At 36.7% G+C, this 18,679-nt stretch overlaps 1 protein-coding gene across 2 annotated transcripts in view; it reads right to left on the bottom strand.

Moving 5' to 3' along the window:
- The window catches only part of HSD17B4 (hydroxysteroid 17-beta dehydrogenase 4), a 63,144-nt gene that overhangs the window by 20,731 nt on the left and 23,734 nt on the right, over window positions 1-18,679 (bottom strand). For both annotated transcript variants that reach the window (XM_086478932.1, XM_086478931.1), the window contains exons 12-17: window positions 17,068-17,174; window positions 16,170-16,403; window positions 15,709-15,760; window positions 14,415-14,486; window positions 12,830-12,933; window positions 9,557-9,622 (exon numbers count right to left, since the gene is read on the bottom strand). In XM_086478932.1, the coding sequence (XP_086335058.1) occupies window positions 9,557-9,622; window positions 12,830-12,933; window positions 14,415-14,486; window positions 15,709-15,760; window positions 16,170-16,403; window positions 17,068-17,174 (635 nt within the window). The remainder of the gene's footprint in view (window positions 1-9,556; window positions 9,623-12,829; window positions 12,934-14,414; window positions 14,487-15,708; window positions 15,761-16,169; window positions 16,404-17,067; window positions 17,175-18,679) is intronic.

Below are 18,679 nucleotides of genomic sequence, written 5' to 3'. Positions count from 1 at the left end.
CAAGCTTTCTAGAAGACTTTTGCTTCATGTTAAATATTCTCTTTCACTAATACAAAGTAGAGAAATGCAGATTTAGTATATTGTATATACTGTGAATACATATAAACCTGAGAAATGAAGAAGAATACGGTTACTGCACCTCAGTATTCTGCCTCTCTATGGCCTTAGCATTTTTATTATCAAATCTTAGATTTGATCCCTGTGTACAGTGGCCAGCAGTCCATACCACGAGAGGTATGACAAGCCAACCTGTGCATCTTTCTGGACTGAAAACTTATTGCCTGGTCATCAGATTCCAGTGACTAAATGGTTGTAGAGTAGTCTCTAGTACAACATTCCCAAACGTACAGAGAAAATCAGTACATCATGTTAACTACGGCTAGTGAAGATCTAATGAATTTAGTAGTTTTATATGATGGCATACACAACTTGAACATGAATTTAATTGAAAACAGCTTTTAAACTGAAAATTAATTTTATTTTAATCAAGCACATTATTTGCCTTTGGAAACCCTTACACTAAACATTTTCTCCCAGCATTACTGGGATAGTAAAAAAAATGGTCTGTGTTTACCCAAATGCCTTAAATTCTGTTTGTAGGAAAGAAGCTAACAGATTTCTCAAAGGGAAGAAAAAAAAAAACGAACGATTCCCCAAAGGAAGTATTTTCTGACATATGTCCAACACCATTTTTTCTATCAAATCTGAAGCAAAGGACAGTGTAACTAAAGAGGTTTTCAACTCATATTATTATTTTTATCCATAATCCATTTACTAAGTTCTAATTCTCTTTCATTTGTCCTGGTAGCCTTCACCAATACAGCAAGTGTTTTGAGTCTCAGTTATGGTGGAATGTAGAAGATGTCACTGGTTTTGTGCTAGATACATGCACTAAGAATGGCAAGATGGCAATCCTAAACTGCACCACAGCTTAAGCACACCATCTTAGAAAGGCAAGAACTAAGCTAATACGTCTCCATCGCTGCTTACATTGTTGTTTACTCTTTTTGAAACACTTTTCTTCTGAAAATAAAGAGGAATCAGTAAGATTACAGAAGTAGCTGTAATTCTACTTTTGCTCAAAACATAACTTACTTTTTTGTAATTATCTTCCAATTGATCTTATGAATTCTTAAGAAAATAGTAAAGACTGGAAATTTCATACTAATGTAAGACTACAGTTCAGATGGGTCTGAGTTTGACCTTCCAAAAGTGACAAAGAAAAGGGCAAATACTTTGCTGAAGGAACAGATAAGCTGAAGATAATCTTACAGCATCACCAAGAAGTATAAATAGCTAAGATATCTCACCTGGTGAGAACAATAAAGTTAAGATCTCCTGAAGGCAGCATCCTCCAGTGCCAGGACTCTCACCTAGCAATCTACAAGCCAAATCAAGTCCAAAAGAGCAAGCCAAATGGACTGCCAAGTGATCCTATGCCACAGAGGCCATTCTACAGGGGGCACCCAAGGAGTGTGTGGTGAAACACACAGTGCCAGTTGAGGGTGGAACAGGAAAGCAAACTGAGATAATGTAAATATTTACAGTCCACTACACCACTAAGGCAGCTGGAGTGATGAGTGGGAACAGACAGCTGGAAATGGGCTAACAATTACCATCCCTGGAAAGCATCTTCTCCCTTCATTTATTGTCCTCTTGTCTCAATTCTCACACAAATAGAAGAAAAATGGGAAACTAGGAGTGCCATGACAGTCCCACTCGTACACATAAAAAACCCACAGCAGAGGGTTCAGAGAAGAACACACACATACTGCTCTTCTGACTTGCTGTCCCTTCACTTGTTCCCACTCTTCTACCGAGTAGTTACTAAATCTGTGTTTTCACTGTCAAAAGGTAAAGATGAGCAGCCCTGATGCACCACTAGCTCCCCTGCTAAGAGATGTCTCAGGCCTTAATGCCACCAATACCAAAGTTACAACACTATAAAAGAAACTTTTAGTGAGGAACAGACCCTTAGTTCCCTTTCTAAGAAAAAATTAAAACCCAACAATTTAAAGAGAGTTGCTCTTGACAGAATTCTACAAAGTAAAGTATCACCCTTCATTACTGGTTTTCTTTCAAGACAGTCTAAAATCTAACAGCAAATCGCCACTCTTGAGAACTAGAAAACAAAAATTGCCAAATATGAAATAATTAAATAAAATAATTAAATTACATTTAATTAAAATTCTCAGGTCTCACTTTCATTCCTCCATTAATCTAAATTTTTACAAAAGCTGTCAGGAGGCTATTTTCACAAAGGAGCTGTCGCAATACATTTTCAGTCAAACGAAATAACATTTTGTTGTAGTACTGGAAAATTCTGTTTATGTATGATCAAAAAAGACAAATTTCTGTTTTAAGCTCAAATCTAGCTATGCAGCTGTTGCTTACTAAAGTTGTAATAAGAATTAGCCATTTATTTGGCATGATAATAAGCACTACTTGGGAGACAATACTTCTACCAAATGATTTTCAAAACTACTGTAGTAAAAAATACTTGTACTTCACTAACAAAATAAATGCAGCATTTAGGAAATAATTCAGTTCAGAAAATTAAATGTGATCAATGTCTTCAACTAGAAGTCTGATGCATGAATATGCAAGACGATACTTGTCTTTTTGTACTTTCAACAACCAGAGTGGTACTCATCACAGCCAGGAAACCCATAGGCTGAACTGAATAAAACAGTTACACAGCAGGTTATTTCAGACTCAGCACAGCCAAGTCAGGTCGGCCAACAAACTTCTTTTCATTTATCACAGTCTTTGGTATTACTTCATTATATAAATTATGTTCCATATGAGAACAGAATTGTTTTAAAGCCTTGTTGGCTCTACTTTCTATATTCCTCAAATAATGACATTTCCTGAAGTCTTGAGTGATAGCATTAAAAAAAAAAAACAAAAAACACTGAAAGAAGAAAAAGTGATGCCTCCTGGGAGGACGACAAGAGTCAATTGATGTGGGGCATTACATCGAAGTCTGTCATAATATGGTTAGATTGTTCTCCAATTAATAACACAAACTGTCAAGTCTCATTTCCTAACAATTTAAGAGTTCTGCCAGACCACAAAAGAAAAGGCGATATCCAACCTGTCTGTGCCAATTTTTCAGTCTCGCCTGCAGACTGCAATAAAGGTCAGTGGTAAAGCTAACGAAAAAGGAAGCCAACTATTCATATATTTTCCCTTCTAACAGGGGAGAAAAAGAGCTCTGCCCAAGAGTGTATGTCTATATATGTATATAAGTACATACATATGTGTACATGTATGTATATATGTATAGCTTACCTAACAGCTTATATAACAGCAAGCAGTCAAGCAATCTCACTAAGAAAAAACAGCCACAAATCTCATCTACACATTTCAATGAAGTCTGATTTACATTAAGAACAATGAATGTTTCCAGTTAAACCAGCAATAGTGGTGCTCCAAGGGCTCAAATTTAGCACAGTACTTAGGCAATTCACTTCACTTAAAATTAAGCAGCTACTCATTGACCAAGATTCCTATTTGCCATGCGTTCTTTTTTAATTAATTATCTCTCTAAGAGTAAGGAGAGATATTAGGAAAGAGCAATTGAACAGACAAAGACAAAAGGGCTTATGTGTTCCTCCACATAACCAACTATTTTTCTCAAAGTAGGTGTATGTGGAAAATAAACAAAATAGACAATTTAAGTTGCTTGTAATAGTTTCCAATGCTAAATATGTTTTGGGGAAAATCTGATCACACATGATTCTATTTTTTTAACAAGACTGTAATTAAGAAATACAAGTATACTTTCCTGGACTACCTTAGGTTTGCAATTGTATGTCTCTAGTGGTCTGGACTATCCAAACACTACACTATTCCATACATACCTTAGACTCTCTCAAAAATAAGAATTACTAAAATGTTAAATTAAAACACCTTTACATACACAGCTATAAAAGGGAACAGGTTTAACAGGTACAAAACAGGACTACATCTGTTCTCCTTCCTCACTCGACATTATTCATGTCTTTACTGTTTATCCCTACACCACATATTTTTAAAATTTAAAATCAACATGTATTCTGGCATAGGCTTCACAGAACATTAGCTGTTTTCCAGTAGCATGGCAAAGGTTCAAGAAGCTTTTCCTTTAACAGTGCCTCAATCAAAAGAGCACAAACCACTTTGGTTTGGGGAACTTCAAACGGAATAACAATTTTTATATCCTTTACTAAGACAGGCATAGCTAACGGGAGGAAACAAACTCTTGGTAATGAAGACCATCTTGTTTAAATGAAATGACCGCCAGGCTAGTACCTTTTCTTCTTTTATCATCTTACAACACAAAATTCTAGTATAATCCAAACACTCAACTATTTTTCGAAATTGTCATAAGTAGAAAATTATATACTGATCTTACCAACAGGAATAAACATGGGGGGGGGTGTGTATAAATCTCGCAATTAGCATCACAATATGTAACAAACTTTTAAAGTGATTACTATTACAAATACTCCCTCACTATACAATTTCAAGGGTTCTGAGAGTATCATCTCTGCATACTGAAATCTCTAGACAAATTAGGAAAACATTATCAAATCCTTGCAATGGTTTCATATCCCTTTGTTTTGCATTATCCTTTGTTGCTAAGCACTTTTTTTCTGGCATGCTCTCTATACCCTTAAACTTATCACAGCACTTCATTTTCTCTGTCATGAAACAAATTATTTATGCTACAAACAGGGGAAAAAAAAAAAATCATCACCTGAGGCTCTCAAGAGGCTCTCTTGTGCTATTCTCTGAAGTTAATTTAAATTTACATGTTTTCAGGCAATGCTGTACTCCAATCTTTACAGAGCAGGGCATTTAAAAAAAAAATTTGTCCTGTAACCACGTTTTGCCCATCCATGCACGTGTTTTCATCATCTTCTCTCTCACATGATTTTACTGCACTCATTCAAAAAATGACCTTAACTCAAAACACTCACTTTCCTATAACTTCTATAACTTTTCTTCTAATCTGTGTAAAATAAGCATAAAATCTTTCCAAGGAAACAAACATAAGCTGGAAATAACCAACTTTATTTTTTAATAGTAATGATTACTTATTCTATCCACACATATGTTCTCTAAAAACCACACAAAAATACATACATACTCTTAAAATGAAAACAAAAATGAAATATGTGCAGAATAAAAGATGACTTTCCACAGGTAAGTATCCATATCCCAGTTACACAGAAGCTTGTAAGCATCCTATCACACCATCCTCAAAGTAAAGCACTGATCCTGTTCACAACAGGCAGAAAATATTTTACACTCATTTTTATTTTAATAATCCATTAGGCTGTTAAATGTTTCTCATGCACCTCTGTCCTTCCAAGATGTCTTTTTAATAAGTTTTTATTGCAAAGTCCACACTTCAACAGACTAGATTCATCCATAATTGTCCTCCCAATTGTTTCCAGTTACATTAAGAACAGCAGTTTTAGCTGAACTTGACACAGTGAAAAACTAAACTGAGGTAGAGGACAGCGGTATGAGCAACTGGACTGCAGAACTGAGAATGATTCAGGAAGGGAAGGACGCTCCTGCAGTCTTTGTCACAGGATGCTAATGACACTACTTGAAACATGGCAGATGCCAATTATTTTTTCCCCTTTCAGAGAAAATAGAAAAGAACTGTATTTTAGAAAGAAATCAAATCACCGAAAAGTAGCAATTTCTTTACACCCTGTCAGTCAATGCCTGATCTATACCTGGAGCAGAAGGCTTTACATAGCTTGTATATTTTAAATCCTATCAGATTAGTCTAGGTGTGAATTTACTGAATCTCTCTAAAAATCTCTGAACGAGTAAACAATCATTAAATTCCCTAAACTGGCTTTTTTTTTTTTTTTTATGCTGCTCATTGTATCACATTCGCAAAAATCGCCATTGGATGCTATACATCACTCCTTTAAACACTCTCTGTACATTAAAAATTCCCCAGACATTTATAAACATCCTTACTTTACAGACTGGAAACTGTAAGACAGCAGAAAAGGTCGTACTTCTCAGCAACAGAAACCAATCCTAGCTCTTCAATTTAACATTTGAAGGCCTAATTCTTCAAAGCTCCTCGCATTTTTGAAGTACACTGTACAAGTTCAGAACAGAGGTCCTATGAATTTCAGTTTCAGCCTGTGATGCTCAGACACCATCCTGCTAGTCTGACTCCCAAATTCCATTTTCCAAATTCCACCATCTCATCCTCTCCCATCAGCCATTGATTAAGGCATATCCATGTCTGAAAACTTTGGGATATCTGAGTAACAGTTGCCCACACACCATAAGAATTTTATGGACAAAGCAAAGAAAATTCATTGTCAAAGAACTGCAGCTTCAACAGGTCACTAACCATGAGATTACTTCCCTCTTATTACTCCTTCTCAGAACACAATTTCTTGCAACAAATAACACATGAAAACTCACTTCCTACTCTATCTCAGCTCATGGCTACAGCCCTGTTTTTGCCTGTGGAAGAAGTTCTTGAAGGAAAGGGAACAAAACCACCAGTTATGCCTGCATGACTGAAAACCGTAATAAAGCATTGGATACAAAGGGGATTAAGACTACAAACAAAGCAAGCTTTATTGAGATTTTTTATCTTTTTAGAGAGACTGCAACATCTAAAACGTTATTATTGTATTCCAAATGAAAGCAACTTAAAAATGACGGGAAATCAAAAAGCTATTCCTCCAACAGACGGCTATCAGTCTCAGTTTCATCAGCTCTAAGAAGGAATTTAAAAATACTTGAAAGCAAGGACAGCCAATTTTCCTGACCCTGGAAACTGCAGAGTAGAAGTATCATGTGTTTGAGATACCCAAGTTGCACGGAAAATTACATCTGACAGAAATTCACATGTGATAGCTCACATGACACTGCTTTGCAAAGACTTATGGGGGGAATAATTGCATGTACACAGCTGGTACCAAAGCATCACAGGCTGAGACACCATGTTTTTCAAAATCTATCCAAATGGTCTTTTCTACCTCTTTGTCATGTCTATTTCTCCCTCTAAATGTCAGTAACAAATACAGTCAGAATTTAAAGTAGGAGAATGCTTTTATGAAATACATGAATCTTTGCAAGCAAACAGAATTTTTCAACTGGCAACAATTTCTTAAAATTATTAGACATTTTACTGAAACGAGGTGACATTAACAAAACTTGGAAGTCAAACAACCTATGAATGATACAGCTTTAGTTTTTCCATATGGGCAAACAGGACAGGTAGCTTTCAGAGGAAAGTGGGAGGAAACACAGAACAGTAAGCCTGAAATGACTTTGTGATAAATTCAGTTTTATAGGCTACTGCTGTACTGTTCATTTATTGTCACAACATTGTGTATTCTGAATATTAATTCTGACATTTAAAGATAGAGAACAGTTGATTTCTTGGGAGGCAACCTGCACAGTACAATGCTGTCAGTTTTTCCATAAGCAAACAAAATCACTGCCTGCGATTCTTAATTGCATTAGGAATCATTCAGCAAAAACTGTTTGACTGATTAATTTAAGACCCTTGTTCGAAAACCAGCAGGACAAGAGTGGCTTGGTGATACTGAAGCTCTGTAACTACATTAAACATTCCCTACAGGGTTGAAATTGAATGATTCATTTCTTGCTAAACAGCTAATAGTCAAACACTCTCTAGCCTTCTTGATCTTCTGTCAAAAGGTCTGTTTTATTAAAAAGATTTATGGCAGTATTTCCAGTAAAGCATAGCTCAGGTTACAGAGAGAGAACAAGCTAGAAAAATACCACAGCACATGCACATCTCTACAGGGCAAGACAGAAAAAATGTCACCTAGTTCTTTCCAGAAAAATTCATGAACACACAGAGAAAGATTTTATGTCGTACTTCAGCAGGATGCAAATGTTAAGCCTTAAAGCCTTTTAGAAGGTCACATACTTTTAAATTTTTCTTAACCATTTTTCATCTTTAAGCAGCTTACACCATGGTACAGCAACTCATTCATAAGCACTGGTTGGTGTTTAAAGAACTTCTCAGAAATGGGTACAGATTTTAAAGGGATAAATATTTATTACACTACCCACTATTAGTCGTTGATACCTCTAACCAAAAGGATTAGTTTGTTCTGTCGACGTTCACTGACATAACACAATCATTTTTCAAGGAACAGTAGGTGGCTGTACCCTTCATTCTGCTGAACACATGGTGGAGGGCAAAAATTATTATTAGCCCTCTGTTCCCAGTATGCTCTTCACTAAGCAGCACTTCCTCTTGTCTGAAAACATGTAAAAAACATTCTTCCCCTTGGAAAAGATTTAACCCAGTGTACTTGAGTTAGAACTGAACATAACTTTCAAGATAACCACAGCCACTGACTTTAGTGAAAATTGGAGGTCATCACTGTAAGCATTTTGAAAATATGCATGATGGTCTACTTATCAAGAAGTTTACTACATGACCATGCTATGAAAAGTTAAGGGGGGGAAAATGCTAATTATTATGAGCAGTTTAGCCATGTCATTCTGGTAACACAAAAACTGAGTAGTGAATGTCACGACGCCATCTGCAAACTGACTCTTTCAGTCTGTCTCATACTGTATACTAATTCAATAGCTGAATGGCAACAGTCATTTCTGCCAACATCTTTTTCATTTAAAGATTAAGAAAAAAAATTTCAGAAACTTTGATACACTTCGTGTGCCAGCTTCCATTTTCAAAAAGGATTTTAGGCAGTTATATGTCATTCCACAGACACGTAAATGTAAAATCTTGATAACATTTCCCCAAGCTCTCCTTCACATGAAAGTCTATATTCCTGCCTATGAAGTTCCCAAGTTCGACACATTCGCCTTCCTGTACACAGGCATCATCACTTAAGCACAGATGTTACTGAAAAATCTGGCAGATAAGCCTTCTTGCAGTTCTCAAAGTCCGCTGGCTGTGGCTCCTGTAAGATCTAATTGGAGAGGAATTCTCTTTATATATCTACCTGTCAGAGTAGATCTTAAAATAAAACAAGTGTGCAGCCTCTGTGCCACTTCCTTTATTTCCAAAAATCAGTTTTGCAGTAGTAAAGTTTCCCAACTTCTGCATTATAGGTTCACTATCATCATCTTTTATCTCATGAACTTAGCATTTTATACACAGTAACAATTCCAGACACAAGAGTTTAAGGCTGAGAAACTAACACCCTATGAACAAGGGGATCATAAATGTCATCTGAAAATTGATGGACCTGGAATCAATTCAGCTATAATCAGGCAGAGGGGAATCCGACTAGGGTTCCAACATTCAAAGTAAATACTTCTAACTACTTGGCCATTAGGGTCACTGTATCTTATGTAATAAAGTGCCAGCTGCTAGAGTGCATCTCCCACTACATCTAACAACCTCCCAGGAACGAAGTATTCTCACCATTCCCTGCTCCTTGCTCACGTTGCCAACATTTGATGAAGCCTATTCAGAAGAATTAGACATCTGTACCTCCTAGACCGAGGCTGTGAATTTCTCCAAAAAACTCAAACATTTCCACAGGTAGAACATACAAAACTTTACCTGATCAGCTGTTGTGACATCAGAAATTACAGCATCAGGGGGTCTCTTGGGTGGATTCACTGTTACCTAAAGCAAAATTAGTAATATTAATATTTCACTGCAAAAAACTTCTATCCGTACCCATGCCAGAATATGTCAGGTATGACTAAAAAGAAACAGCACTTACAAAACTGTTAAGGTTCCTCCTACCCTTTCTACATTTACATAAAAATAGGAAGAGATATTTAGGCCAGAAAAAGTCTCTTCTCAAGGTTAGCTTTATAAAGATAGTGATCCTGAGGCATCAGATGTTATAGCTGATCAATTTAATTACATTTCTTCCAAATTATCCAAAAAAAGCTCAGCAAGAATTATTCACCAAGAAAAAAAAAATTGTCTCACAGAACATTAGTGTTTTTGAACACAGAAATGAAAATGAAGCTTTTAAAATAATACTTTAGGAAGTGCAATCGAGTATAAAATTATTTACTACCTCACTCACAGACTACTCCACTTTTGGCCTTCAAGACCTTCCAGCTCTTTTTGTTTTGCAAGTTTTTCTTTTGTTTTTTGCAATTACATACCGCATATTAAGCCCTGCATTATCGTAAAAAAGCTGTTCCTTGTACAAGCTACAGCTTCGGATATAAATTTTATCAACAGACTGACAGAGATTATGACAAACACAAAGAACACCATAACCAATTCAAAACTATTAAAGTAGCTGAAATCTTTTTTCCCCTCTCCTTCTTGGGTTTTCAATACAAACAAAAAAAACCCAAACCAAACCCCAAACAATGAGAAACTGGCATAAGCTCTAAAATGAAAGGAAGTAACTTGACTCTCACATGTAGTAATTCTGCTTAATCTTTGTTTGTGTAAGCTCTTTACCAAAGAAAAGAGAAATCAAAAGGAAATGAGTGCTGTGTAGTCTCACATCTAACAACAGCAAAGGCTCTTCCCTGTTTATTAACAGCAGAACAAAGCCACCTCTTGGGTGGAAGACTTGGTAACATCACTCCTGCTTTTGTCACGTCAGAGAACCACAACGGTCCTACACACTAATCAGCTTGATAACAAGAACACTACCTCAACAGGCTTTCAAAACAAGAATGGCTATTTCCAGTTGGTTTACAGAAATTCAACCTGACCTTCCGAGTTATTAAGATGTTAAAACTAGCCAACACATGAATAATTAAGGAAACCCCTCTGCTTGTAGGGCAAGAAAACCCCAAGAGGAGAAACATGACTTACACAGTATGTTGCTCATCATAGACCTCAACTTGGAAATTTGTTCTCCTTAGTTTGCAAATACAATAAATGTGCAAAGTGACAAAAAGACACATTATAAAATATGCCTGATGAGCTTGGGATTTCTTTTTGGCACAGAGGGACATGAAAAGTTTTTTAATTGGGAAAGTTTGCAGAGACAAAGCAGGAAAATCTATCATTTGAAACTGGCCTCTTGCATGCAGAGGCAAGAGACCTCTGTTGAATTTGCTATCCCTGTCTTGTCTTAACTAGATTACATTTTGTTTTCTTCTATTACAAGGACTGCTGCCTGCAACAGGTATTATCTTTATTTCAAGATGTAAAATCAGTTATATAGCATTCCCGTACTTCACTAAATAGAGTGAAGAAGTTGCAGTTGCCTGAAGTGCAAATTGCAGGAGTTCCACTCCACTGGAAGTAAGAAACTATAACGCTACTTCTCTCTTTTCCTCTTTATGCTTTCCAAACCTCCTTTACGCAGACACATATATTTATTAAGAGCTACACCTAGAGATCTCTTCTAGAAATTGCATGTTCAAATCTAACACCACACATTTGAGTACTTCTTGGCTTTTACTAAGCTAGTATTTTTCCTAGAGCAACATCTTGCAATATCAACATATGATTGTACTTATTAGCACAAATTTAATACATGAAAAACAAGTTACTAAACTAAAGATGAACACTCTCTGTAGACATACACACAAAATTATCACTAAGTATTGATTTATTTTTAGATATTAATAGCCCCCTGCACCTTACGCAGAAGAAAAGGCAGTCTCTGAGGTGGAGCAGAACACACTGTTATGCTAAACTGACGACACACAGATCACATATTCCCAATTGGGGATTTAAGCACAGAGGCAGAAACCGAAACATGATGATGACGACTGTGGAGCTGAGACATGTTTAAATCAGAACTGTTACGGGTCTAGTTGGCACAACAGCTCAGTAGTAGGCCCCTAGACAAAGTATCTAAAAATCTCAACTTCTCTGTAACTCTCCTTGCTGCCCATGCTCAAACAAGAGTAGTCAAAAAAATCCACTCTTAAAGCTACACGTAAGAGAAGTAAAGCTCCCCATATCTACTTGAGAAAACCAACTTACCAACAAAAGCCACTTCTCTGTTCTTGTTCTAATCTAAGGGGTCTCTAAAAAATTTTTCAGATCAAAAGGAGATTAAGGAAAAAAAAAAAACCTTTCCCAAGACAGCTTTTAACAAGAAATCAGTAACTTTCCTCATCTGTTCATTTATGTAAAGTGTGATTGGGATCAACTAAATACATAAAATCAAAACACGTGAAGTTTCTTTTGTTTGCAAAGCTTACAACTGGGTTTCATAAAACCAAGAGTCAGTAAGACTCTTGCCAAATTGGACACTTGAACTGATAGCATTTTCCATCCAACCTACAGAAGAAGGATTTTAAGGAATTTAGCACAGCCCGAACTACAACATGTAGCAGATTCTACTACTTCTGTGGAATTAATTGAGTCAAATTGTGTCAGATTACAGCCTGCTACACTGTCGACTTCAAAAGATCCTCTTCTAAAAGATCTAATATGATCCTCTAGAGGAGCATTCCGTCCCCGTCAACATGCTTTTTATATGAATTTCAATTTTATTTTAACTTCAGACATAATTTTCTAATTCCAAGTCCACAGAATTTAGATGCTAAACATTTTCCAGAGACTCTCCTATTCTGTTTTCCATTAGGATATTCCATATCTGCAACTGCAAATATTTGAATGTAGGAATATCTCATCAGTTGCAGATTTAGCAACTCTTCTCCCTAACTGCCAAAACAAAACCACTGGTTTCCCAGGCCCTGAACAGTCACTTTTCACTCAGGCTTTTCAATGAACAGAAGTATTTAAATTCCAATTGAGTTTATACCGCCACACTGCTCAAATGCTAGTTTATACTTCCTAGTTGATATAGCAAATATTTTTCTTGCATTGCTGGCAGAAGTTTTTATGTGGGTTTTTTGGGGTTTTTTTTAGTATGAATATGCATGAATTTACCTTGGCCTTTTCTGATGTTCGTTTTCCACCAAATCCTCCAGCTCCAACGAAAAATAAAGAGAACTGATTATAACACACTAGGTCCTTTCCACAATAGGTATTCACTGAAAGACAGCAAAGAGGAAAGTCTTATATTGTCTTTGATCTCCTTTTTCATATAGCTAGCATGTGTTGTTACAAGATAAAAGTTCTGCTTCAAACAGGACAAAGCTCATTGTAACAACTGAAGGGACAATGGTCACACTTTCATGTTGCACTGTTGCAAGTCATTTCCTGACTAGTGAAGACTAATGATCTGTTTCAAATAACATTATCATTAATTTTATCTATATGAAAGCATTAACATTACCAAAAAAAGCTGTAAAAATGCTGATAATATTCAAGGTGCTAACCATATTTGACAACAGAGTGCTGAAATTAGTATTTATTACAGCATCTCACAATGTATTAGCAATTTTTTTAAATATGATAGAACTGTGCCATAAAATATGATGTATTAGAAGCTATTAAGAATCCCTAGCGTGTAATGCGTATCACCAACTAATACAAAAAGTACTAGTACCTTGTATAAAAAGAGCTCCAGAGCAAGCTTTAGTTTTAAGGCCACCTGTCCCTTCTTTTGAAGAAGTTAAACTTACACTAAATCAAGATTCAGCTTCCCATTTCCAGTTCATGCCTATTCCACTCCCTTACACTTTAGACTGAAATTTACAGTTTTGTTAGTAATGTTCATGTCCAGTTCTGGAAGAAATTTCAAAAACACTAAGACTCTGTTCAAAAAAGAACTTTTGCATATTGTAGAAACAGACAGGCTTAACGTTACCCCCAGCATGGAAGCAAAAACAGCTAGGAAGAACAAAGGGACAGTAGAAGCCTTTTTATAATTTTATCTGTACACTCAAGAAATAAAAGTTCAAGAGTGTTTAGAGATTCACTTCCTGCTAACCTACTCTTGCAGTCTAATTTCCCAATGGACCTTGGTATAACCCCACCTAAAGACATTAAAATTCTGAAAACGAAAACTTATCAATTTCTGGAGACATTCTGATCCTTTAACATGGATACAAGAGGAAGGAAATGGGGTTTGGCTTTCTTTTGTTTAGAAAACAAAGTTGACATAAAAAAAGAACACAGTACATGCTCTTAAAGACGGCTGTTTTGCAGATGAGTCTACACAACATACACATATGACTAACCTTCGCAAAACCACCCCACAAAACACACTCACACATGCGCACACACCCCCCCCTTGTTGAAGGGTGGCAGAATCTAAAATGGCTACCTTCAGATAGGACTAAGTGTTATTTTTAAAGAACTTCCTTCAGTTTGCACAGTGCACCACTACACCTACATAGGAAAAAAAATCAAAGCTTCTCTGAAATCTTTTTCCAAAGAGAGTGTTCTTACTTCGGTATGTTAACTGCCCAAGAACAATTTCACTATATGTTGACACAACTACTGCTAATTAGCTCATTTCTCAGCTCTCATTGAAATTTGATAAGCTAGCAGTTACTGGTACAGCTAGTTAAAAACTGAGCACGTAAAATTGTACTGCAACCCGTCCAAAAGTTATAAACCTTCTTACCATCTATAAGCAACACTGCTCCTGATCCTTTGTCAAGAATATCAGCAACAGTTGAAACTGAAGTTAATTGCCCTGTAAGAAAACAACAACACGTACATGTTGTAAGGTTTTGCTTCAGCAATGAAGTCCACAGATCACTTTTACACTTCCTTACTAACAATTACAATAATGGTAATAATAATCATAGTAATAACAATCATCATTATTATAACAAAAGCGTCTGGGAATCTGTAAAGCTTGGTTTGCAGGTGTGAGGATTTTTTTTTTTTTGGGGAGTGCTTAATAGAATCTTGCTAGAGCTTATGTATTCAGAGCTAAACAAAAATCATGTTTCAGACTCAAACACGTTGCTAACTTCAAAGACAGCTCCAATCACTTAAGGATTGTCTACAAATTTCAAGAGGGCTGAGACAACTACAGTTCTACAGAGAGAAGCTCAGTTCAGGTTTACATGGGTTTACGAAGTTTGTCTCTAGAGAGATATGTAACCATATGTTTACATAATCAGCCTATGGAATGGGAAAAATAAAAAGCTTTATGATGTCCTGGCAATCTATTATTAATTATCAGACTTCTTTGAAGTTAATATAACTCTCACACATCTCCTTTTTGTTTCAACAAGATATTACGCCACTTATCTGTGGCTTGCAAGATACTTTTTTTCGTCTCTCTACACTCTGGAAAAGTTAATTTTTAGAACCTACTAATGAAGAAACCCAGACACATTCATGCATATCCTGAATGAGACTAATGAGCCCCTCTCAACTTTTGTAATCTGGGAAAACAAAGCCATCTGTGTTTTGCACAGCTTGCTATTGCACAGTAACTAATATCTTGAGAATTCTGACAGGCAGAAAACAAATTGGTTTTTAGTCTCCTCATTGAGATGTCCATTCCTGCTTTACGTACATAATTTAAATCTTATCCTCTTATAGGCACACAGATGTTGAAGAATTTTTATGTAAATATCCCAAAAGTGCTATGATACAATCTTACAGAAAGAATTAAAAGTTCTGCTACTCAAATTATATGAGTAATACACCAGCATGTAGTGTATATCCTTATTACATCAAAGATTAGGCATGAGTTTACTAAGTATACTACAGAAAACCCAAGAACGTAAGAGTTTCAGAATTCCTTCAATAACGCAATAGGTTGCCGTTCTCCCCCACCCCTGTAAAACGAGTATGCAAAAAATCCACTGGGAAACAGAGCTTCCCTATTTCCATGTATAATATGGTTACAAGAACTGTTGTAACAGTGAAAAGCAAATCAGCAACGCAAAAGGACTGACCTGAGGTTGGTAACGGTTTATACAATTCCAGATATTGTTCACCATGCAGCATCTAGGTAAAGAAAGGCAGCACTATAACAACAATCAATATATTCTATTGCAAGAAAATATAGTTATTATTGAGTGTTCAGAACATACAATTAAAAAAGAACCCACCAGTTTTTTCTTTGTCCAATTTCATCCCCAACTGAAAATATTTTCAAAGAAAGTTTTAAACTTGTAGTTTAATAAAAACATAGTGAACACAAACTAAAATTTAACAAAAAATTGACCATTCATACCATCTTAGGAAGACAGAGGTTATACAAGTGAAGTAAATGAATAATTTCTTAGGAAATTGAAATGCTGAATTTTCCTTTTCTAGGATAAAGGGAGCTTATTAACATTAAAAACATACTAATTAAAGTCACCTTATAGTTATGTAAAGCACAAACAAAATTGGATACTTAACTCTTCCATACCTTTGCAAGATCAATATTTAGCCCTGGAAGAGAAGGAACACCATCAAACATCGAAGTCTGAGCAGGAATTACTCCAAAGCTAGGTAAACAGCAGAACTCTTCACTTCCTTCAAAGAGAAATTTGAGGTGATCTGGATCCTTCGTTGACATTCCAACACCAAGGGCATACAGAATAGGCTCTAAGTGAGTATATTTATACACGTTGGTAGCCAGTTCCCGGCCAACAATGCTTGCCTGGAAATTAAAAGTCATTATAAAATAAAACTTCACAATAATTAATATTGCATTTGCATTCTTTCTGTAATTCTCATACCAAACAAAATTCACTTTTTAGTATTTTCTTTATAGTGACATGTAAACAGAAAGTATGAGTAATAAATATACCATAAAATATTAATGTATTTGTTGCAGTACAAGCAACCCTAATGTAATGCATTATATCTTGCTGTAAGCAATTTACTACAAGAATAAGTAGTATAACTTCATACAGCTCTGCTCCCAGCCATGCATAAGAATTTTTCTAAAACAAATCATGAATGAAATAATTAACTGTAATAATATTGAAATGAGGAAAAATTATGTATAGAGAAGACAGAGCAAAAACCGCATTGCCCAACAAGACTGTCCCCTGCCACTTTTCTGAACAATGTCCTAACTAAAGAGGCTTACAAGACTGAAGAACTTGCAAGCACTTGCATCCTGCATTATTCAGTCTATTTAGCCTTAAGTTTTCCCATCATCAAAAATGCTTCTTATCCTGCTTCCTCATTTCACAGTTTAAAACCCACCTTTCTTTTTGCAGACAGCAAGCCAGAGTAGAAGCTGATCAGCAACACAAGTCTCTCTGCTCAAGGTTTTCATCCAACTTTGACTGCAACTGGTAGACAGAGGTACTTACCGTGTCAACAGATGAAGAGACCACTGATCCAGAGCTTGTTGAATTCATAGAAACAGTCCCTTGAGACTCTATCTGACTTAGAGCATCATTCAAAACACTTATGGATTCTAGAGAAAGGAATTGAAAAAAATCACTCATAAATAGCCATAAATGAGACATTCCAGTTAGGCACAAAACAAACCTGCCAATAAATGAGATATAGCCCAGTACTTCTCAGTTCACTTTTAAAGACAATAAATATACATCTACAAAGTGCGCATAGTGCTGCACTTTACAGGCCTCTACACAACAGCTGATGATAAGTGATCTCTGGTTCCATCAGTTCTGCACCCAGCAGTCAGCCAGTTCAAGTGCCTGAAACACAACTGGTGCTATACGCAACCACTCAAGCCAAGAGGAATAGGTCAGTAAACACTCTGTTTTATTCCCTGAACCACAAATTTAAGGTGAAGATAACAAGCATTATGTATCAATTGTCTCAAAAATAAGCATCTGAAACTTAGTACTGCTTTTCTTATCTTGAAAATTATTTGCAATACAACTAACAGGTCTCACCTCCTGGCAGTTACCCTCTTTCCCAAGTCACATAAATAAATAAAGTCTGAGGCTTGAACGATACCAAGATTACAAGTGATATGATGCATGGCCGAAATACAGAACTCAACTATGGCAAAGGCAGGCCATCAAGAACAGCTTGCTCCCTGAAGCTCAATATAGCTAAAATCAATACTAAATGTTTGTGTGCTGAAAGGAATCAAATAAAAAGTGCTGAAAATCATGCACTGAAAAATAAAGTGTTTGGGGTGGAAGGGACCTTTAAAGGCCATCTAGTCCAACTCCTCTGCAATGAGCAGGGACATCTTCAACTAGATCAGGTTGCTCAAAGCCTCATTCAACCTGACCTTGAATGTTTCCAGGGGTGAGGCATCTACCTCTCTATGCAACCTGTTCCAGCGTTTCACTACCCTCATCAGAAAGCTTTCTTCCTTGTATACAGTCTAAATCCACCCTCTTTTAGCTTAAAACAATTAGCCCTTCTCCTATCGCAACAGGCACTACTAAAAAGCCTGTCCTCATCTTCCTGTAAGTACTGGAAGGCCGCTAGAAGGTGTCCCCAGAGCCTTCTCTTCAGACTGAACAACCCCAACTCTCTCAGCCTGTCCTCATAGGGAAGGTGCTCCAGACGCCAGATCACCTTCGTGGCCCTCCTCTGGACATACTCCAACAGGCCCATATCCTTCTTGTATTGAGGGCTCCAGAGCTGAACGCAGAACTGCACATGGGGTCTCACCAGAATGGAGCACAGGGGGAGAATCACCCCCCTCAACCTGCTGGCCATGCTTCTTCTGATGCAGCCCAGGATGCAAGTGGCTTTCTGGGCTTCTAGCATACATTGCAAGGCCTTTTATTCACCAGCATCCCCAAGTCCTTCTCAGCAGGGCTGCTCTCAATCCACTCATGCCACAGCCTATTTGATAGCAGGGCTTGACCTGACCCATGTGCAGGACCTTGCAATTGGCCTTGTTGAACCCCAAGGTTCACACAGGCCCACCTCTCTAGCTTGTCCAGGTCCCTCTGGATGTCATCCTGTCCCTCAGGCGCATCAATTACA

The sequence above is a fragment of the Leptosomus discolor genome, chromosome Z (genome assembly GCF_034619465.1).
Source record: "Leptosomus discolor isolate bLepDis1 chromosome Z, bLepDis1.hap2, whole genome shotgun sequence".
Taxonomy (NCBI): domain Eukaryota; kingdom Metazoa; phylum Chordata; class Aves; order Leptosomiformes; family Leptosomidae; genus Leptosomus; species Leptosomus discolor.
Note: the sequence above shows the minus strand (reverse complement) of the source record. Positions and strands in the feature narration are given on the sequence as shown.